Source organism: Danio aesculapii, chromosome 25, assembly GCF_903798145.1.
Source record: "Danio aesculapii chromosome 25, fDanAes4.1, whole genome shotgun sequence".
Taxonomy (NCBI): Eukaryota; Metazoa; Chordata; class Actinopteri; order Cypriniformes; family Danionidae; genus Danio; species Danio aesculapii.
The window spans coordinates 16,770,407-16,794,809 of NC_079459.1; the positions used below are offsets into that span (position 1 = coordinate 16,770,407).

The 24,403-nt window shown below is 34.9% G+C and overlaps 1 protein-coding gene across 2 annotated transcripts; it reads right to left on the reverse strand.

Annotated features, from left to right (window-relative positions):
- Positions 1 to 24,174, reverse strand: efcab6 (EF-hand calcium binding domain 6). 2 transcript variants are annotated; one of them, XM_056451926.1, is made up of 31 exons: positions 24,107 to 24,174; positions 20,992 to 21,142; positions 20,690 to 20,910; positions 20,478 to 20,557; positions 19,586 to 19,655; positions 19,377 to 19,513; positions 17,781 to 17,899; positions 17,491 to 17,612; positions 17,259 to 17,407; positions 17,019 to 17,093; positions 16,806 to 16,908; positions 16,544 to 16,711; positions 14,773 to 14,838; positions 14,518 to 14,678; positions 14,343 to 14,447; positions 13,448 to 13,619; positions 12,473 to 12,587; positions 12,275 to 12,390; positions 11,653 to 11,882; positions 11,489 to 11,576; positions 9,348 to 9,466; positions 8,795 to 8,932; positions 8,552 to 8,707; positions 8,245 to 8,461; positions 7,939 to 8,136; positions 7,616 to 7,843; positions 4,560 to 4,757; positions 4,289 to 4,475; positions 2,625 to 2,809; positions 253 to 402; positions 1 to 156 (listed from the first exon to the last, which is right to left on the reverse strand). In XM_056451926.1, the coding sequence occupies exons 1-31, from the start codon at positions 24,134 to 24,136 to the stop codon at positions 34 to 36; spliced, it is 4,377 nt and encodes a 1,458-aa protein (XP_056307901.1). In that variant the 5' UTR covers positions 24,137 to 24,174; the 3' UTR covers positions 1 to 33. The 2 variants fall into 2 exon arrangements, with proteins under 2 accessions (XP_056307901.1, XP_056307900.1); XM_056451925.1 differs by having other exon boundaries at positions 14,518 to 14,681.
- Positions 24,175 to 24,403: the final 229 nt, after the last annotated feature.

The following is a 24,403-nucleotide window of genomic DNA, read 5'->3' on the forward strand; positions in this document are numbered from 1 at the left end:
TGTGACAAAAGCAGAACAATAAATGCATAAATCTCATTTGAGAAAAATGCGCAGAAAGTCATTGTATGAAATCCTTCCTGAAAGGTTCTTGTCAAAAAAAGATTTGAAATGAAACAATTCTTCCTCTGACAGATTCACACTGAACTGTCTCAGAACCTAAAAATATCACGCAAAACAAAATGCGTGATTAAATACATCACGAGCTGTTATTCACGTTGGAATTAGTACAACAAAAAACAAAGTGGCCTGTACCTTTCTGAAGTGCTGAATCGAGATCTTTCCAGTGCGCTCTTTGTCGAAGGAGATGAACGTTTGCCTCATTTGCCTCCAGAAGAGCTGGACAGGCCTGGAGATCCTCAGCATGGCTTCAACACACTGTGTGCTGAGTGGACCAGGACTCATCTGAGGGAGGAATCAAATAAACTAGAGCTGCACTACATATCGGAAAAAAAATTATGGCTTAGTATTGTTAACATTTATTTTATGTGCCAAGCATTTGTGTGTTGCATGCACAGGTCACACCAAGAACACTTGTGGGCCAAAAACCCACACAACAAAAAACAAGAAAACATTTGGCCCACATTACAAACTACAACTTTTACTTTCTGATCAGACCCATTGCAAATCTATCCACCTCTATAGTCTGTGCTTTCAAACCTGCTGCTATCTCCTATACTCCTTATCACATGCTCCCTCGACATTATGCATAGTAAAAAATAATATATATATATATATAATTATTTTTACTATCATGATATAAATGTTTGATACTTGGTCACACAATTTTACACTTTATCATTAATTATTCGTTTTATTGGTTCAAAGGTTTAGTCATTTAATAGTCAAACAGGTTTATAGTTGCAAAACTGGCTTAAAGTGATGTTAAATAAATACAATATAAAATTGTAGCAGTCTCAGGACAGCTCCACACATCGCTGCTAGATGGCGCCACTAGCTCCTAGCTATGTGGAATTCAAAAGTCATTAATATCTTAGGTGCGTCCCAAATTGCATACTTATGCCTTTATTCTACGCCATTTTGCAGTATGAATAGTGCAAGTACTGCATTCACACTGAAAACTCTAAAAAGAATAAGTGCACTTTAAAAATGATGCACTTATTCAACCGTTAAAATAAAGTGTGGAATGTTGCACACTTCACACACTCAACAACCGCTGCTTTGCTCACGTAGCGGAAGGGGCGGAGCTATCTGGCACTGATGTTGGATTACTGTATTTATTTTGGATTGTGAAAACAGTATTCTCCTACGAGAGTGATGATACCACCTCCCGATGGGGAATGTGGTTATACTCTTGGCAGGTATTTGGTAGTTTGATCATTTCACTAATTTGGCAACCATAAACGTCATCAAGGAAATGATTTGAATTTCCGCCTAATAAAAAAACGTTAGTGTTCCATTTGGGACGACACTACATACAAATACTATGCTGTTGAGTGTGTAAGTGCATTAGCATAAGTGCATAAGAGCTTCACGAGTTCACACTTGCAATAGTTTCAGAATAAAGCGTATTTGGCGTGCTGTCCGGGAAGAGGGCTCTGAGCTCGGGGAAGACACCCAAACTCGAGTTATTCCCCTTATCTGGAAACAGAGAGGAATTGGGATTCGAGCGAAGTATCTAGCCCAGCCCCAGAACGCTCCCCCCGGGATTGTAATGCTTAAGAGGTGAGGTGACGGGGTGGTGGAGGGATGCTAAAGTCGTAAGATGCTGCAGGTAAGACAGCTTTGGTATATATAGGGGTTTGGTCAAGAACTGATTGGATAATAGAATAATTGTCAATGACTTATTTGATACTGAAACTTCTGCGTGTGCTCCTCCCGAAATTTGTTTCTAAAACATCACATAGTGTGTACAGTTTGCCATTTGGGATGCAGCTTATGTATATCGGAAGCAGCACCTTGACACAAGAACATTATTGGACTTTGCATTATTGTTGAATTATATACACAATGAATCCCAGAGACTTAAGAATATAAGGAAATCTGTAATTGTGAGGTACAATCCTTGAATGGTCCTGAATGATGTGAACACTAAAGGCGCCAATGATGACGATGATGATCTTCACTGCAGAAATTACACATGCGCTTCACACATACGCTACACAAACAATTCCACAAAAAAATGAATGCCATGATCATATGAATTTAAGAATTGCTGCCTTTTGAAGGCCACAAGTTACATAACAAAGTAATTGTTTAGGACTGCTGGCAATAACTTGTACAGCCTGTAGTAAAAGAAGGAGAACGAAATAGTAAAGGGAAAGAAAATATAGGTGAAATGAGTTGCATTTACAGTTTTTTGGACCACAAAAGTGTTCTGGGAGCTTTGTATGATTGGAACGCTGAAGTGACATGGATTGTTTTGACAATGTTTTTGATTTCTTTTCTGACTTTAAATGTCTCGGGACCATTGCTGTATATAGAGAACGAGAGAGCTCCCGGATTTCATTTAAATAATATGGTAACGTGTTCCAAACATGAATGAATGGGGATTGGATTGACATGAATGCCATCATTTTGAGTGAACTAACACTTTAAGCATAATGGTGAACATACTTCCACCACTGATCATGCTGTATAATTACTGAAGAGGACAGTGAACTCACTGGTGTTCTGGGCAGCTGCAGTCTGAGTCTGTTGGATGAAGTATTGACCTCAGGACTGAACATGAGCACAAAGTGCCGCAGGAAGTCTGGATAAGAGACGCGGCCGTTGCTTTTTATGTCGAATTTGACAGTCAGCTGCTCAAACTCAGATGGACTCAACTCAATGTGGAGATCCTGGAGGATCCCTGCACAAACATCAGTTCAAAACATAAAGTCAGTTTACAAGAAAACAAATCCATCAACATAAAACGTTTAATTTGTTTATCTTCTCATTTGAACTATATTATGATGATTTCCTTTTCATCAAATGAATTTAACCATTATCTTTCTAAGTGATTCTGATATTATTGTTTTATATAAAAGTATACATCATACAAGTCATATTTTTAATTATATTAATGACTGATTCACACTTTTACAATAAGGTTTTGTTAGTTAATGACAGTTAATGTATTTACTTACATGAACTAATAATGAACAACACTTTTACAGCATATATTGACAATAGTTCAACATTTACTAATGCATTATTCAAATCCAAATTCATGCTGGTTAAGTTAGGAATTAAGTACATCCAGTAGGGTGTTATGGCAGAATAAAGTCATGATGGTCATTGATCCACTTATTACACGGTTATTGCCATAAAACATAACAATTAGATTAAACTTTAATTAAAAGCAAAGCTGGCAGAAACGAAAATGGCTACATGGAGCTGAATGGAGCATACACTATCCTGCACATTATTCAGTAACAAGATGGCGCTTAACAGTGAAAAACAGCGGCATGACAGACAAGCAGATTCATGTAAATGTGGATGTAACTCTCCACTCTCTTCACTTTAAGTCTCCACTTTCCTTCCTAATCTGTAACTGCCTCTCTGGCTATACCACTAACTGTGCCCTCTCTCTCTCTCTCTCTCAAAAAAAAAAAAAAAAAAAAAAAAATTTTACTAATGCTTTGCTTCTTAGACTTTACACACCTGAAACTTGTCTATAGCACTTGTTCACTGCTGCTCTTATAGTTGTGAATTGCTTCCTTGTCCTCATTTGTAAGTCGCTTTGGATAAAAGCGTCTGCTAAATGACTAAATGTAAATGTAATGTAAACTATATGGAAGTGAACGTATTCACTGATGATCAAAGGTGATTCGAATAACAAAAGTTCTCTGAATAACCTACCTTGAAATGCAGCGACTGACCAATCAGAATCGATTATACCAGACAGCCGTGTAATAACATTAGTTCACGCACTCTCAGTTAACATGAACTAACATTGACAAAGATGAATACATACTGTAATAAATCAACTGTTAATTGTTTGTTCATGTTAATAAATACATTACCTAACAACTAACGAAACCTAAGTGTAAAGTGTTACCAATAATTGTTATGGTGTTATATTTAACTTAAAAATTTGTATTTCACTAAATAATATATAAAAAAGTTTTTTTTAATCAATTTATTCATAAAATCTGATTTGATCAGACTGTGAGCCATTATTATTCTACACATGAGCAAAGTCAAAGTCACTGTAGAAATATCCATGACTTTAATTTCATTTACTTTTCAAAGTTCTGAAAATCTCCTGGTTTTCATGATTGTAGGAACCCTGTGTTTTGCGCTTGAAAGGTACATAGATAAATGGAATTTGGCCTTAATAATGTACCTAGGAAGGCGTCCACATCAATCTCCCCTGTCCGCTCAGGGTCTGCATGTCTGCATCTTCTCTGGATGTGCCTCCAACAACCCTGGATCTTAGGACGCACCTTCATCTCCACATCTTCACAGTTCAGCAGGGGTGCAGACCTTCTGCTCGCTGCGGATGGCCTCTGAACATGCTCTGAGACTGATGACTGTGGAAAGAGGTGTTAAATAACACAGGAGATTCTTACAGAATCCAATTTTATGTGGTAATTTAGACAAATGATGCACTGCACCGTTGAGCGTCTCAAGGAGCAGGGTGCTGTTTTGGGACGTCTGAGGGATGCTGGTCTCTCGACTGTAGATCTTGCAGAACCTGGTAATGACTTAGCCTTTTCCAGGCCTTTCTGTTCTCCACTGAACTTTTTCAGGAATTCCCGATATTCCAGATTTCCAAAGTCATTAACTGGTAGGAGTTTCCACAGGTTTTGAAACTGAAAGAGATAAATGACTTTGAAACTATTGAAGAGGCGACTCTTAAATGAAACTTTCTTTATATGTTAATTATGTGCAAAACTCGTTAAGTGCCAGTTTTATGCAACTTTACAGAGTTACATTTACCAACGACCGAAACAAACTTTAATGCTGCAGCATCAGTTCTTTTCTCACAGTGCCAGGACTTTCTAAACACCCCCTATCCGAGAGTCTACTCTAGGCATGGGCCAGTATAAGATTCTGATGGTATGATAACCTTGGAAAAAAATATCTCGGTTTCACGGTATGATTACTGCTCTAACATATTTTCTTTTTAAATCTCTGGGTTAAAAATAAACACCTTTTTACCCTTTTAAACAATATATTTCATTTTGAGAAACATTTAAAGTATTTTTGGAAGAGTAAACATCTCAGCCTAAATAAATTATTGACTTCTGCAGTTGTCATTTGTTTCAAAAACGACATCTTTAGATTTATCATCTGCTTCAGATACTGTTGTCCTAAAAAACAAAACAAAAAAAACCTAATAAAAATCATGCACATACCTTAGGAATGGTATTGCAGAAAATTTTGAGGGTTTTAAAACCTTGACATTTCAAAACCGCGCTATACCTTGAAAATGATTACTGTCCCATGCCTAGTCTACTCTGCTCTCATTGGTCAGATGGCCCAGAGAATTTAATTCAAATTGATCCAAAATTTTAAGCAAGTATCAAAAACCAGTTGGCCATAACCATATCTAAATTTCAGCTCTGGAGATTTACTCCGCACCTGTAAAATAAAGTGATACCAATAATAACTGGTAAGTGTATCAATTGAAGTATTAGTATTTATCTTTGGAAGTGGATTTTCCTCCCATGTCAACAACATGAGTCAACATCTTAAATCCATTGAAATTTGAATCTCGCCCCAACCCTCACTCCCAACTAGGTAATAGCACCAATAAAACACATCTTGCTCTACATTCACCATTTTAAGTGGGATTCAAACCAGGGTTTAGACATGGGAGTAAAGCACATTAACAAGGATTCTCAAGACTGCAGTCTGTAGTGTCAATAAGACTCTTGCGGTCTACCTGCAAAATTTTTACTCTCTGGTCGCGTTACACTCACCCCCATAAACCTCACTCCAACCCGGGTCACGGCACCAATGCAAACCCCTCTGATTCAATTCACGCCACTCCTAGCAGTATTTGCATCAGCATTACAGCATAGAAGGCAGGCACACTAACAAAGATGCTAAAGATTAGAGTCTCTGATATCAGTCACCAGTGTGACTCTTAGGGTCAGGAGAGTGAAAGTTACCTGCAAAGGCTTTACTATTGGCTTCAGTTACAATCATTCTCTATACCTCATTCTTATCCAGGCCATGGCACCAATTTAATCAATACAACAAATATAAAGTCATAGCCATATCACCCTACAGCCCAAGACTAGTTGCCTGTTGAAGCTTAGCAGGGCTGAGCCTGGTAGCTAGGTTGCTGTTTGAGGTGGTGTTAGTGAGGCCAGCAGAGGCCTTGCGGTCTGGTTGAATCTTAATGCCCCAGTATAGGTATGGGGAGGCTGTTTTATAGATGAGATGTTAAACCAAAGTCCTGACACGCTGTGGTCATTAAATATCCCATGACACTTCTTGTAAAGAGTAACACAGTGTCCTGGCCAAATTCCATCCATCGGCCCTCACTCATCATGGCCTTCCATCCATCCCCATCCACTGAATTGGATGTATCACTGTCTCTCCTATCCACCTGCAGCTGGTGTGTGGTGAGCACACTGATGCTGTTGTCCTGTAGTGCCCTCACATCATACAGGTACATGCTGCAGACTGGTGGCAGTGTGGAGAGACAACCTTACACATTTGTAAATCACTCTGGGTTCATTGCAATACACCCTGAATCCACTACTTTCTCCTCTGGTCCTACTTGCACCACTAAAGGCAGGTTCAAATCAGCACTTCAGCAGAGGAGCCGGGAACACTAACAAGAACACAGCCTTTGGCATCAATTGTCAATAGATTTTAAGATATTTCAGTTCAAACTCCAACGCAGGCTCATTTTGAAAACGTATCCCTGTATAAATTTCTGGAATAGAGTGAACGATGTAGCCAGAGGTACGTATGGCTCTTTAAAATTAACACTATGGGGCGGTATGACACAGCTGATGCCTTCGGTTCCTTTTAACTCTACCGGCTGACTACTTACCTCAGTGTGGATGGCTTTCTGCTGTTACCAGTTTCCCCAGTGGCAGGGGTGAGGTTTCCACAGATTACAGGGTGAGAACGTGATACGATCTGAAGTTGTGATAAAAATCTGGCGGCCGCGAGGGATTTTCTTTTTTCTGGTAAATCAGGGCTTTTGAGAACCCTTTTGGTTGGGTTTAGGGAAGAGGGTGGGTGGAGAATCGATGGAGAGTCGTCAGTCAGTCAGTCAGTCAGTCAGTCAGTCAGTAGCGGCCTCTGGTGGATTTACACAAGAAGAGTAGGCGCAAATGGCACTTAATAGAGAAATTTGAGATCTGAAAAAGCGTACACAGCGGTTTCTGGAGGATTTGCGAAAAGAAAAAGTGCAAAAAAAACATAGCTCCTGGGGCGTACTTCACTCTCTATTGAAATGTATGCCAGGGTACATATCCATAATAAGCCTGGGTTGTCAAACATGAACAATGTTATTTGTCTGACAAAGGTCAGATCGAAACATGACATTCAATAGATTTTGAGCAAGTATTGATAGTAGGGAGAATAGTTTGTTTGCTTTTCACACACTTTCACAAGATACTTTCTAGAAAAATTATTGGGAAACCCAAAATGGTTCCTCTGTGGCATTACTCACATAACTGTTTCAGTATGTACTGAAAATTACCTGCTCATCTGTAAGCCTCATGAAGTGACGATCACAGATAGTCTTAAAGTGATATCTGGAGATTGTGTTTGTATTGGCATAGTCGAGGTCTACCATTTCCTGTGTTATAGTGTAGATGCGGGCTGACACAACCTCCTGTACCCTCCTCAAAATGTCACCAATGGCTAAAGCTCGGGTCTGATTTGGAAAACGCATCTTACGGATTTTCTTCAGCCATTCATCTGCTGTCTGGTTAAGGAATTAAACAATTATTTTAATATACAACACATGCAATTTAAACCCTACTTCATTTGATAAGGATTTGAAAAAGCCAAAACTCTGACCTCTTCAGTGTGAAGGTTGAAGACTTGGAGAAATTCTTTCCAATCAACCCCAATCTCCTCTCCTTCATTCAATCTCAGCTCAGACAACAACTTCTTAAACTGCACATCAGAAAGACGCATACAGAAATGGTCCAGCACCTGCCGAAACTCTGCTTGTGGAATCATACCATCTCCAGTCCTATCAAACGCAGAGAAGGCCTAGAAAAGCAAAGGTCTTTAGTTCATGTGGGAATGTTTCAAGAAGCTAATGCTTCAAGTTAACACTTTTCTTTAGCAGTAATAATAAATTATTTAAAAGGTCAGTACTTTGAAGAGAGTATCTGAGGAGGTAGTAACCAGCTCTTTGACTCTCTGTATGGCTCTTCCAGGGCTAAGCTCTTCTCCATCGTTCATTTCTTCTGGAGACGCCACAGGCAGACCTTGAGAAGGGTCAAATACAGACCAGCTAGACATCGGAGGACCAACAAGATGCTTTAGGAAATCAAGGTATGGCAGCTGCTTCAAACCGCTGTCAAAGCCAAGTCTGGATAAAAAAAAGAATAATAAATTAATTGCTAGCTAACAACACCTACCACAGTTTGAGTAAACAAACAAATCTGTAATGGAGGATTACAGGCTTAGTAAATGTGCAAACTCTGCTTCTGTTAGCTGAAAGCCATGTCTGTGTAGAAGAGACAGCAGGTCTGTCACAGTCACGTGTCCATCTTTGTTTTTATCCATAACAACAAGACTTCCACTAACACTCTCAAAGTCACTCCCGATCCACTTCCTTCAAACACAGAGAGAATCACGTTTGTAAGATGGAATCGTTTTCATCCACCATTTCAGCATGTTTGTCATTTCATTTGATTCTCACCTCAGGTTTTGTAGCATAACTTCTAGTTCAGGTGTTGCTGTGGGTTGTTCCTGATGTTCCTGATCTTCATCTGATGTGATTTTGAGCTTACTTAAAAACTCTTTCTGAGTGAGAAAGCCCTTGCTCTCCTCATCATATCTGTGCAAGATATATACATACAACAGGCATTTGTTTGAATACTTTCCAGCTGTTTATGTTTGTTGTTAATGCCATGATAATATCGATTCTGGATTAGCTATCAAATGTATGGATGGATTAAAAAGATAGTTCACCCAAAAATGAAATTTACTCACTATTTACTCACCATCAAGTGGTTATAAACCTATTATGTCAAGCAATAATAAAGATAATTTGAAGAAAGCTAATAACATGTAACTTCCATAGGGAAAACAAATGCTTTTGAAGTCAATGGTTTTAGCTATCTTCCAAGTATCTTCATTACTGATCAACATGAGAAAATCAAACAGGTTTGGAACAAGTAAAACAAGAATAAATGACACACTTTTCATATTTGGGTAAACTATTCCATTAAAGTGAATAAAACTGATCTTACCTGCTCCAAAGTATTTCAAACTCATTTGGTGTGATGGGCATGCTGTACTTAAAAAGCAGCTGCTTTAGACCATTTTTGGTCATGATGCTGTTACAGTCGTTACCCAAGTGACAAAAGACCTGTTGACACAAGTGAAAAGTTGACTTTATGTAACATTCATGCTGTTTTTTGCTTAATAAAATTCTTTTACATGGAGGTGATCTCCCCATGGGAACAGCCTTTTTGATTTCATGATTAGTTATTTGCTACATAATTTAATTTGCTAACAAAATTGCATCTTGCTGTAAACATGGCTAATTACTAAATATACATTTCTACAATAATATTTTACCTCATTAAAGGAATATTTCACCCCAAATTAATTGAGTAAAAGGGATGTACTTTTTATTGATCATTTGTGCATATTTAATGCATTCTAAGTAACAGGTTCCCTACACCGTACATAATTTCTGAGCTCTCACTCTAAGCTGATTTCTTTCAAATTGATTTTAGCCTTAATTTTAAACTATATATATATATATATATATATATATATATATATATATATATATATATATATATATATATATATATATATATATATATAGTTGAAAACATGGATTATTGTTAATAATATTGTTCTGCGTCACAATCACAGCCATTTTTAAAAATTCTTGTTTCACTTCCTGAAAAGTCCCACAATGCACCATGAAAATAGAGGTGTATCGATGCTCACTATGCCCCTTAATGAACTGTATATAAAACAATCACATTTTTTAGCTATAAAATACATTTAAAAACTTTTAAAATTTTATATATAAAAATATTGTTCTGCTGTTGTTTATGAATTACAGGTTTGATGTTGTACAATGAAGAAGATCTCATGTCACACTTAAGGCTCTATTTTAACGATCTAGGCACAAAGTTTAAAGCACATGGCGCAAAAGGATTAAGGGCTTGTCTAAATCCACTTTTGCTATTTTAAGGACGGAAAAATACAGTTTGCACTGCAGCGCATGGTCTAACAGGGTTGTGCTTATTCTCTTAATGAGTTATGGGTGTGTTTTAAGCATTACATGCATTAAAGAGTCTCATCTCACATTCCCTTAAAGAGTCAGTTGGGTCGCACCATGATGCGTTTGCTATTTACATGGTGGACATTGCAAGTAAAAAACTGAACGCTTCACTAGCGAGAAAACAGTTAAACAATCCATCTGCAGTGCAAGGATAAAAAACGAGACTCCTCCATTCGACCTCTTTACTCTCTTTTTACTTTACTTTTACTCTTTACTTTACTCCTTTAATTTTGTAGATAAGAAAATGGTCTATATATTTCATTTAGTTTTCTATATTTCATAGTATTTCTAAGTTTGGCTCTAATTTCCAGCAAACGAATAAATGAACAATAATAACGATGTGTGGTCAAAAAACTGAGCAATATTCAAACACTCTATTCCTATGCCCCATGTGGTCCAAAACCTGACAGGTGAACAAATCTAAACTTGTTTTTATTAAAACAAATATAAATATGCATATAATAAATAATACTGTTAATAATAATATTATACAAAGGTGAATTGTCATGAATAAACTGAAAAATGCACCCGGCGTGAAGAAGGCATGGAGGAACTAGATTTTATATTTATGTCGAAAATAATAATTTTTGCAATTCTTTAATTCTTTTTTATTTGTAAAGATTTTTGTGTATTGCTGTACATCCTGTGTGTAATAAGCGATGTATACGTGTTTAAGGGGCACAACTAGTGTGCTCTGTGCTGGACTTTAAACCAGTTTCAGCTGGTCAATGGTAGTCTATTTCAGTTCCTCAAAATAGCAACGCGACAACACCTTTGTTTTAGACCGGCACACACATGAGTCCAAATAACGGCGCAAATGGATTTGCTATTTAAACAATGTGGCACAAAACGGAAAATTTTGGGTTGCATTGGTCTGAAAATAGCAATAACACGTCTTGCGCCTTATTGCGCCAGATGTATGATAGGGCCCTCTGTGTCCCAATGTGTAGTGAACCAAGCTTATGATCACTGTTTTTACCAGTGCTCAAATTCATTTACATGACCTACTGATCCAACACCACAGGAACAAGAGAGCTGACTGAGATGTACCCATTGAAATTTTAATGAACAGGACTAGATGGTTACCTTTGAAATCTCTAAAGGCCGTCTGTGTGCAATGGCTGCTAGGTACTCATGAACTTGATCACATCCACTGTCAAGAATTCCACCCCTTCTGAAAAAATATAAGTTATGAAATGTTAGCTTTAAAAAAAAACAACTGACGATATGATTCACAATTGGATTCTCACAATGTGCCATCGTGGTGATGTGATTTCATCTTTCCGCTAGACTGGACTTTTTTGTAGAACTCAGTGTAGTTGAGCGTGGCACCAGGTGTAAGACCCAACAGGTCGAGCAATCTCTGATACTCCCTTTCTTGAGTTACAAACATCAGGCTGTCAAACAGAGCTCTGAAGTCAATCCGATTTACTATACCATCTCGGTTTTTGTCCATGAGATGGAAAGCAGTCAGAGCATCCTGCAAACATCAGCAAGTACTGTTGATTTACAATGTACAGTACACACAAAAAACAATAGATCACACTGACCAAGAAGCTATGGAAAAAATTACGAAACCACTTGAAAATGTTCGCTCTTTCTGGATTTGAAAGTTTGAAAGTAAAAAAATTCTAATAAAAAAAATTCTGAATTCAAAGTAAAATGTAGTAATTAAGAACTTTTTCACACATTAACAAAAAGGTGCAATGATTTCAGAAATATTTCTATTAATTTTAGACATCACCAATGTTTTAACTTCGGAAGAGTTAAGAAATCAAATCATTTTTCCATAGCAGTATATATAAATATACACAAAACTTGTAATATAAAAAATCTTTTTTTTCATAAAATAAGTAAAAGTCTGTCTGATACCCCATGATACTCCTTGATCCTTTTTTTAAGTTGACCTAGACAGTCCTCAGCAGTCAAAAGAGTGGAATATTTAGCATTTTTGGTCTGACTATCATCCTTTTCTGGCATCGTCACTTCTGTGGTGAATAGAAATTATATAAATCATGGTTTGTGACACATTTTTGTGATGAAAACACATTGTTTTGTAAGCTATCAAACCTTTGTATTTGTCCACGAAGTCAGCAACAGAAACTGGACCCAAATTAAAACCAAGGGAATCAATAAGCATCTGAAACTGGTGTCCTTCCAGGAAAACACCACAATCGTCCAGTATCTAAAAGCAAAATGTTATGAATCTATGCCAAATCTATACAGCGGAGAAAATAAGTATTGAACACGTCACTATTTTTCTCAGAAATCATATTTCTAAAGGTGAAAATTTCCCAGATGTTGGTAACAACCAAATCCATAAACGCAAAGAAAACGAATCTAATTAGTTTACAAATTAAGTAATGCTTGATAACATGACACAGGGCAAACGTATTAAACACATGAAGCAAGGGAGCTGTAGAAAGACAGTTAAACCCCAGACAGCAGCTGAAATCTCTCAGTACTTCATCAGCATCTCTCTGCCCTAAGCCATTGTAAATTAATATTGGCTGCTTCAGTCCAACGTCTACATTATCAGAATGATTAAGATAAAACCAGGGTGGTTATTTCAGCAAGACAATGATCTAAAACACAGCCAAGGAAACTCTCAAATGCTTTCAGAGAAAGAAAATCAAGCTGTAGAATGGCCCAGCCAATCACCTGACTTGAATCTAATGTAAATTACAAATTGAAGATCTGATTTGATTTACGAGACCCACAGAACCATCAAGATTTTAACACTCCGTTGAAGTCTGTGAAAAAACAGTAGTTCAGTACTTTCTCCCTGTGTCATTTTATTGTTATTACACATAACTAATTTTTCAGGTTTTTTTGTTTTGTTTAGTTTTTATGTTTGTATTGTTTGGGTTTTTACCAAAATCTGGTTCATTTCCATGTCAACAGCTCCTTTAGAAATATTATTCCAAGGAAAAAACATGATGAATTCAACACTTATTTTCCCCGCTGTATACAGTATGTAATATATGTGCTAGAATGTTGTGTTTACGCTGTCAGACTGGTTTGAGATTGCCACAAGGGCCTTACTTTACAGACATCTCTTAGATTAAGTGAAGATTTTGTGATTCTGCTGGACATCAGATAGTCCTGAAGGGTCATCCCGTCCCTCTGAAGCCTGTCTTTGAGTTTCCTCAAGACAACATCCTTTATTGCTTGTGCTTTTATGTTCAGTATGGAAGCTTCATGTGCCTTTTCCTCCCTGTAGTTTAACAAAAAACACATATTGCCTTATGAAAAAATAGCATATTTTAAGTTCATTTTCTGAAGTATATTTAAGTAATGTTGACGTATATATATATATATATATATATATATAAGTATACATTACTTCATGCAGCATGTATACTAACTTCTATTTACTAGTACTTGTATGTGTACTACTTGAATAACACTTGGTATGACCTTAAAGTTTATACATTTTTTTTAAATAAGTATAGTTTGTTATGAATACAATTTATAAACAATGCATGTTTTTATACTAGCCAGTTTAAGAACTAGTACAATTATGGTATATAATTTATATAATAATAATTTATTTGTAATGTACTTGTAATACAAATTAGGATACACTTTAATGTCACTAATCAATCATGTAATAAACTTATACAAGCATATACTTAAAGTAATCAATTTAGCACCCAAAAGTACAGTAAATACAACAATAGTTATGCTTAATTACAATATGATATTAAAGTATACCTACAATAAAATTAATTGTTTCAATTTAACACTTCAAGTTACCCAATAATAACACATGTGAAGTTTACTGGCAATTAATCTGACTGCAAGTATACTTTGCATATTTTTTCACTAGGCTAGGGCTTAGTTGAATTAAGATATTTAAGCAACTTTATATATTAAAAAAAATAGGGAACCACATCACTGGTGTGAATTGTTTCATGGCTTTTTTGTTTAAACAAACCTCTCAATCATACTGAGGGTGCTGTCGATCTTCTCTGGACGACCAAAACTCTTCAAAAACAGTTTGTAGTTTACATTTCCATCTTCAAAAAATGGTTCACAAAGCCTTTTAGAAAAAACAGAGGGAATTAGTTAGTATGCAGAGGTAGAACTGAAGATAGAAAAGCGAGACTCACTTGCTGAAGTGGTGGTCAGACAGCGGTAGGACGTGTTGTTGGATCAGTCTCCTAAAGTCTTCTGGAGAAATGGTGTCACTCTGGTTTTGGGTTGTGTTTGTGATTGATTCCATCAGCACGTCATAGTTTTCTGAAATCTTCTCCTTCAGAATCTTTTCAATCTGCTGAGAGATTGATAGAAATTTGTGATAGAAAACATATATTGGTGGTTAGCAATCAAAACAGGCAGTAAAAATGAGTGTTCAGGTTACTTACCGCATTCTGTGCTGTTGTTGCTGAGTTTAATCTTGCTTGATCCTTTTCATTGAGTTTTGAAGTCTGCTGGAATTAATAAATAGAATAATTTACATACTGTCAAGAATGAAAAAAATAATAATGATATTTAATAATAGGGAATCAAAGTTTGGACTTTTTTATTCATTGAAATGCAGTAGGAGTCACCACAAATTACTTTTTACAGACATTTCTAATTATATTTTCAATGATTCTTATTACTGGGTTGCAGTGAAATACTACAGTTATTATTATTATTCAATTGTTCATTTATTTATTAAATAATATATGGGCATGTTAATTAAAATAAAGTAACTAGTTACTAGTTTAGTAGTAACTGATTTAGCAACAGAGTTATAAAAGTAACTAATTACCATTGAAATTACCTACTGTTCTATTTTAGAGAGAGCCTACGCAGATGAAAACCACTTCAGTTAGCTCAGTTATAGCAAATTATTTATGCATCAATAAAATAGCTAATTTTATTGCCAGTAAGATTAACTGCATCGTAATGGGGAAACAGTAATTTGATAGTTTACTCATTATTCATTTGCTGGCAGCTAGCTTTCTGCAACTCTCACATGGTCACCCACTGAAGCTAAGCAGGGCTGTGCCCAGTCAGTACCTGGATGAGAGACCACATGGCAAAGCTAGGTTGCTGCTGGAAGTGGTGTTAGTGAGGCCAGCAGGGGCGCTCAACCTGTGGTCTGTGTGGGTACTAATGCCCTATTATATTGAAGGGCACACTATACTGTCAGTAAGCGCTGTCTTTCTTTTGAGATGTTAAACAGAGGTCCTGACTCTCTGTGGTTGTTAAAAATCCCAGAATGTCCTTCGAAAAGAGTAGGGGTTTAACCCTGACATCCTGGCCAAATTTGCCCACCGACCTCTGTTCATCATGGCCTCCTAACCATCCCTATATCATAATTGGCTATATCACTCTGTCTCCTGTCCACTAATCAGCTAGTATGTGGTGTGTGGTCTGGCGCAATATGTCTGCCATCGCATCATCCAGGTGGATGCTGCACACTGGCGGTGGATGAGGAGATTCCCCCAATGTGTAAAGAAGTTTTGAGTATCCAGAAAAGAATATAAATGTAAGGATTTATTATTATTGTTATTAATATTATTATTAATACTATATTATATAACTAAAAGCTGAAATTGCTGTATATGTGATCACTTATGGCTATAGAAGCCTATATTTACACATATTTTGCTTTTGGGTAAAATAAGCAAAATGTTATCCAATAATATTACAGTGCAAAAAATGGTCTCAGTTCATGAAATATTAACGGTCAAATTAAAACACATTTCACTTCATGCAAATAGTTCATACTTATTTTACTTTAGATTTTTAGGGCAAACTTACATAATCACATTTCAAGTACCTTTTTTAAAGTCAAAAAAATGTTTTATACTTAGCTTAGCCATGCCCCTCCCACACAAATCTAAGACCACGCCCCCTACTAAATATAACATTTCAGTTGAAAAAACATCAACATTCTGGAATAAAAGTCTGCAGAAACTTCTGTTATTAATAACTGAAAAGAATTTAAATGCTAGTAAATTTAAGATTACGAATTATTAAGATTACAACCATATTGTATTCCCAGGCATTGTGAGAATAAATCAAATATTACATATTCGCCAATAATGATTATTACGAAAAATTGGTTGGTCTTAGATTAAGGCAGTGCATTTCATAGTTATGAGAACTGGGGGCTGTTCTAAAAATAATGTTGTGTAATACCACAACTGGATTTTGGAGATGCAGGAAGTCAAGGAACTGTTGGCAATTTATGGCATCTGTATGATCCACATCCAAGAAATCAGCAAGAACTTTGAACTGCTCATCGGTGAGATTTATATTTTCCAGAGTTCTGAATAGTTCATCTCTACTGATAAATCCTGTAGTGGTCTGCAGAAACAATCATTATTATGAATATCTAAACATAAAGCAATTAGTTTGATTTACAATAATATATCAGGTTTTTCTGAATCTCAAATCTTACTTTATCAGGGTCCAGAAGAGGCTGATTAAGTACATGTTGCCGTAGTTTGGACAAAATTGCATCAATACTGCATGTGTCTGCAATTGCTGGTACAGAATCTTTCCTGATTGAGGCATTAAAATACATTTTCATAATTAAAGGCAAACATATTTTAACCATTCCTTCAGTAAATTAAAAAATATATATATTTATAAAAGCCAAACCTCAACTTACTGAACAGTTGTGTCATCTTTAAACAATCCAAGAAATATTTTCCATTTGACAGGCTCTGTGCTGCTAACCCCAAATCTGTACGAATAAATGAATTATTTCACAGTTTGTTTGTTTTTTACTTTTCAATGTTTCATGATTGATTCAATGTTTTTGCACTGTTGCTTTCTAGCGAACTGTAAAAATTTTACTAGCATTAGATCAGTTTGCATTAAGTTAAAAATATGTTAAAATCTCTCTTACCTTTTCAACAATTCCCTGAAGATAGTATCATCCATGGTGAAGAGGAAATTGCTGAGAACTGATCGGAGATCCTCGGGAGAAACAAACCCACTGTCTGAAATGTCAAAGGCTTGCAGAGCTTTTTCAACAAGGCTATGGTCCTTCTTTATCTGTTTGTTGCAACAGAGCAGATTTTTTTCTGTAGAAATACTTATAAGATATATGAGAAAAAAAATATCTCTTTGATACTCACCTTGCTCAAAAACCTAGTCTGGAGGTCATCCAAGTTGTCTCTGGATTTGGCTGAAAAACTCCTTAAGTTTGTATTACTTTTAGGTCTTGTGGTACTGCGACTGACGGCATCCCAATTCAGTGCTGAAAATGTATAATTCAGATATAAAACTTGCATAAATTGCATAAAAATGTGCTTATTTTTGTTCAAATCTAACTGATGCCATTATTAATAACTACTTTAAAAATGCTTTATCATATTACATATGATAAATATTACATATTACACATAGTTATTTTGCAAAACTGTACCCAGTTGTACTGAATCTGGTGGGATTTTTCGATAGTTTTCACAGTCAACACCAAGCTTCTCAAGAAACTCCTTGTAAGATATTGTGTCACCATTATTCACGCTGTAATGTGACCACAGTCTGGAGGAAAGAACAAGAAATATTTAGCCTTCTAATTCTAAAAACAATAATACCAGATAATGCAAGGGGCTATTTGTGCAAATTTAGTTTGTATTAATCTCTTTTTTATTGACGATACATTAAAAGAACTATACTTTTTTTAAAATAGATTTATTTTACATTACAAGTTCCCTAGGGTTAAAGAGTTTGACTATTTTTGAATCCATTCAGGCAATCTGCAGGTCTGGTTGGAACATTTTTATCTTCGTTTAGCATAAATCACTGAATCCCATTAGATCATTAGCATCTTGCTAAAAATATGTTTTGATAATTTTCCTCTTTAAAGCTTGATTCTTTTGAAGTTACGTCGCATACTAAGACTGACGGAAAACTAAAAGTTGCTATTTTCTAGGTCAATATGGCTAGAACCTATACTCTCATAATAATCAAGGAACTTTGCTGTCAGACCATAGCTGCAGCTGGGCAATCTTAGTACATGATGTAATTACAAAGTCAAGCTTTAAATAGGAAAATTATCAAAACTTTTTGATATCTGAAATCCAGCTTTATATAGTCTATGGTCTCAAAAATACATATTTAAAAAATAAGAATGGCTGCAGCTCACTTAATGGCCACCGGTGAGCTCAATGCTAATGAGAAGTGTTTATGATCTATGTTCTATACATTAGGGTTGTCGCAATACCATTAATTAATCTTACGATATTATAACAGCTGAAGTATCATGATACCAAGTGGTATTGCGATACTGAAATTCATAACTCAAATTATAAAGAAAATTGTCAGAAATACTATATTTTATATTATAATAGGCCTACTTGAATGTAATTCATAATTCCTTTAAGGTCAAAAAGTATTTTTTTTGTAGATAACTGACCAAAAAAAATACATTAAAATAAAGATACAAATTATACATATGAAATTAGTTACAAAAGAGCATTTTTTCCAACAAAATTAGCCTATATGAAGTGGTCAGAAATTTTTTCAATGTTTCCTGTTACTATTTTGGGTTTTTCATCGATTTGTTTTTCAGGCTTATCAGGTAACAATCCAAAGTAATTCAAAATTTCACTTTGTGAGTCGTTCTTTTAAGAGATTGCCGCAGTTGTTGTAGCTACTAAATCATATTAACAGGAACAGAAATGAACCGATTCAGATGTGCGTTTGAACTGAAGCATTAGAAAGCGTTCAATAGGCTAACATAAAAGGCGCAAATTCTACACAGTTCTGCAACCTTAAAGGGCTCCACAGACTATTAAAATAAAATGGTCTATTGTTGCACAAACAAGTGAGCATTGTCGTGACTTTTCCACATGCAACATTATCTACTGTAGATAAACCATTAATGACGATACTACCGTTTACAAATTACAGTGGCACCACCAGTATTTTGGAGCCATAGTATTGCGATACTACCATAGTACTGGTAAAACGTGCAACTCTACTACACATAGCCCCTTTTAATGGAAAAAACAGGTACCTGTGGAATTCCAGCTGGCTCATGGGAAAGCAGTATCCTTCCAATACTTTGCGAAGCTCATGTTGCTGTATCTGACCATCGTTGTTGTAGTCAAACAGTCGAAAAGCCCTGGTGATGTTTTTCAAATTGCCTCTGATCTGAAATGATAATAATTATGGATATTACATACTAGCATGTACAGGTTAATATATAAAATCTATGTTATCTACCTTATCTTTCAGTAGACACTGTAGTTCTCCAAGTGACAAGCTTCTGTATCTCCCACTCTTGCTCGGAATCCTGTTACAAAGTCATATATTGTATTAATTACAGAGATAAATTACACCGAAAACTGGCAGTGAAGATATTTATAATGTTTATATTGATAATAATTCATATTGAATCACAGAAATAAATTACATTTTATATTAAAATTATTAAACACTTTTTATTTATTGTACTATTTAACAATTTTAATGTTTACATTAAATTTGTTAACGAAACGGCAATAATATTCATTGTCAACTTTTTTCCAAGACGAAGATGAAGCAAAGACAGGACTACATGCATCATTGACAAAAGAAAATGAGACTAAAATATAGACAAAAAGATGAGCAGATCAGAGTGTGCTGATTCATAGTTTTCAGTCTTGTTACTGGTGCAGTAGATCTGTCAAGATTCAGTTTGTTTCAATAGGCAAAAAACATACTAGAGTCATAGGCATCCAACATTTTTCATTTTTATGTATGTGATGTATTTATATTGAGGAAATCATCACTGAATTAAAGTACACAGTAAAAACAGTTGGGTTACACACAATTACTTCATGTTGTCCCAACCCAAATTGATTAAGTTACCTTAAGTGGACTGAACATAAAACATTAAGTTGTCCCAAAACAAACCTCAAGAATTGAGTTGATTCAGCTCATTTTAAATAAGTAGTTTGAAGAAGCATCAAAAATTATTTTTGGAGTGTAATATTTTACAATAATAGTCCTTTGCTGCATTATTGGTAAATAGACTGTTTTTTTTTAATTACAGACTGAATTAAATTAAGCAAATATAATGATTAAGAATGAATTATAAAATTGAAAGACTAAAGATAAATGAATCGTAAATTACCTGCCCACTGCGGATGAAACTTTGCAGTGTCTTCTGAGAAACTCCATGTAGGAAACTGTTCCATTTTCTTTTAAGTCAAGCTATAAAGTTAATATGAATAAATAGTGAGAAATTTCAATTACATTTAAAGTGTAAAATTACTGCCTTAATGTCACAAAAATGACTTTAAGTCCACTGAAAAAGATGATTTTTATAATTCTAAATGAACAAACCTGAGCCAACAGACCCTCAAACTGAGATTGAGTGAGCGGAACAAGAAACCCCTCGATGACACGTCTGAACTCTCCTTTAGTGACAGTTTTGTTGCCTTCCTGGTCAAAAGCTTCAAAAGCAGCCTTCAAGTCATCTTTTCTGTCCTTGACTTTTTCCAGCAGTTGATTCTCAATGTCCACCAAAGAAAGATTCTCATCTGCCACTGACTGCACAGAGGAGGCTATAAAAAAAGATTGAGTAACATATAAAAAAAAAATTCTTTGATCTTTACCAAAATAATAAACACCAAGCTAACCCCTACCGGAGTCAGATTTGAGAGTGTTCCTCCTGGAAAAGTCTCCTAAGGACAGCCGAGATGCACTCTTGGCTCTAGGGATGATGGTGAGTCCTTGTGTCATAGGTCTCAAATCAAAATGACTAGAGATTTGAGGCGTCTGTGCTGAAGCTGACACCTGAATATAACCAATATAAACCATTATTTTGAGGTAAATATTTTCCCCTGTCATATTTATACAAAAATAGGACACATTTAATAATAATAATATATAAATTTTATTCATTCATTCATTTATTTTAGACTTAGTCCCTTTATTAATCTGGGGTCGCCACAGCGGAATGAACTGTCAACTTATCCAGCACATGTTTTACCCAGCGGATGCTCTTCCAGCTGCAACCCATCAATGGGAAACACCCATACACTCCCATTCACACACATAGACTATGGACAATTTAGCCTACCCAATTCACCTGTACCACATGTCTTTGGACTTGTGGGGAAACCAGAGCACCCGGAGGAAACCCACGTGAAGCGGGGACAAGACACAGAAATGCCAACTGACCCAGCTGAAGCTCGAACCAGCGACCTTCTTGCTGTGAGGCGATCGTGCTGCCCACTGCGCCACCGTTACGTGATAATATCATATTATTAAAATAATATATTACTAAAACCTGTACTTTAAAAAAATATATTTAAAATAATTAGAAAGTATTTTATTAAAACTTCCTAACACATTTGGTGCTGTTTTAATCCAGAAAATTAACAATATCAATATGTGTATATTACATAAACACTGTACACACATATAAATAAAAAATCTGAACATTTCTCTATTTTTTGATTAATCAAAACAAGTAGGCCAAATTAAATGCTGTAATAAAATGGTAAAAACACAGTAAGATTTAAATTATTTCTGGTTTTATTTAACTATTAAAAAAAAACATGATTTTATTATGGACCAATAGCTTCATTTGAGAATTTACTTTCTTGGCAGTCCAATTTAATAATTTTTCTGCATGGGATGATATTAGTAATATTTGAGGCATCTGTGATGATGATGATGATGACACCTGACTATAACCAATATAATTAATAATATTTTGTGGTAAATATTTCCCTGTCATACTTTCACATAAAATATACAGTTGAAGTCAGAATTATTAGCCCCCCTTTGAATTTTTTTTCTTTTTAAAAAATTTACCATAGTATGTTTAACAGAGCAAGGAATTTTTCACAGTATGTCTAATAATATTTTTTCTTCTGGAGAAAGTCTTATTTGCTTTTTTTCAGCTAGAATAAAAGATTTTTATTAACCATTTTAAGGCAAAATTATTAGCCCTTTTAAGCAATTTTTTTTCGACTGTCTACAGAACGAACCATCGGTATACAATAACTTGCCTAAATACCCTAACCTGCCTAGTTTAGCCTTTAAATGTCACTTTAAGCTGTATAGAAGTGTCTTGAAAATTATCTAGTCAAATCTTATTTACTGTCATCATGGCAAAGATAAAAGAAATCAGTTATTAGAAATGAGTTATTAAAACTATTATGTTAAGAAATGTGTTGAAAAAATCTTCTCTCCGATAAACAGAAATTCAAGAAAAAAATTTACAGGGGGGCTAATAATTCAGGGGGGCTTATAATTCTGACTTCAACTGTATATATTTTATTATTATCAGCCTTTTATGTTATAGAGTGTTTTAATTACTTTAAATGAACAGAAATTATTTTATTAAACTTTCTAACGCATTTGGGTCTACTTTAATCCAGAAGATTAGCAGTAATTTATAAGCATGTGTAAATTATACATACAGTTGAAGTCAGAATTATTAGCTCCCCCTTTGAATTTTTTTCTTTTTAAAACTTTTTCCAAATTATGTTTAATAGAGCAAGGAAATTTTCACATTATGTCTGATTATTTTTTTCTTCTGGAGAAAGTCTTATTTGTTTTATTCCGGCTAGAATAAAAGCAGTTATAAATTTTTTATGAACCATTTTAAGGTCAAAATTATTAGCCCCTTTAAGCTATTTATTTTTTAGATAGTCTACAGAACAAACCATCGTTATACAATAACTTGTCTAATTACCCTAACCTGCCTAGTTCACCTAATCAACCTAGTTAAGCCTTTAAATGTCACTTAAGTCAAAATATTATTTACTGTCATCATGGCAAAGATAAAAGAAATCAGCTATTAGAAATAAGTTATTAAAATTATTATGTTTAGAAATAAAATTAAAATCTCTCCGTTAAACAGAAATTGGGGAAAAATAAACAGGGGATGTAATAATTCTGACTTCAAATGTACCTATATAATTTTTACATTTCAAAGATTTTTTTTTTTTTAAATGAACATTCATCAAAACTGGTGGGCCTAATTAAACGTAATAACATTAATAGAATGGTAAAACACTGTAAGATTTTAATACTTAAATTCAGTCTGGTTTTAATTAACCATTTTTTAAAAATAATGATTTTATTAGGGACCAATAGCTTCATTTGAGATTTAACTTCTTTGACAGTCCAATTTAATAATTTTTCTGGGATGATATTAGTAATATTTGAGGCATCTGTGATAATAATGACACCTGAATATCACCAGTATAAATAATATTTTGTGGGTAAATATTGTTTTCCCTGTCGTATTTCTTTACAAAAAAAATTATATTATAATAACCTATTGTAATATTAGTATTTTATGTGTAAAGTGTTTTAATTATTTTAAATGAACAAATAATTGTTTAATTAAATTTCCTAGCACATGTGGTCCTGCTTTAACGTTAATCCAGAAGATTAGCAGTAATTTATCAGCGTGTGTATATTTTATAGAATATAATGAATACATTTTAAAGATTTTTTAATGAACGTTCATCAAAACAGGTAGGCCTAATTAAACGCAACAACGTTAATAAAATAGTAAAACACAGCAAGATTTAAAACTTAATTTCAGTGAGGATTTAGTTGACCGTTTTAAAATAAACAAGGACTCTGGAAAATATTAAACAGATTTGTAAAAAAGCGTTCAAGTTAAGATTTTATAAGGGACTAGTAACGTTAGCGTCATTTGAGAATTTACTTCCTAGGCAGTTAAACATACCAAATTTTCACGGATGATATATTAGTAATAGTCTTTATACTAACCCAGCTCTCCACAGCTGACCTCGGCCGCATTTCTGTATAAAATAATCACATAAACACTTGAAGCTAAAGAGGAAAACTTGACCACAACTCTTCTGTAGACAGTCGAGGACGCTCCAGTTCCCATGGATATGGTCTGCCAACTGGATGTCAATCAAAAATGGGTCACGCCTACTGGAATGCGCAACCAACCAGTGATCACGTTGAACACAATGTTCGACGACAAAGCGAATGCATTTACAAAATAGGATATTTTTTATTAAAGTATTGGGGAGTAACGCCTAGAAACATTTAATATTA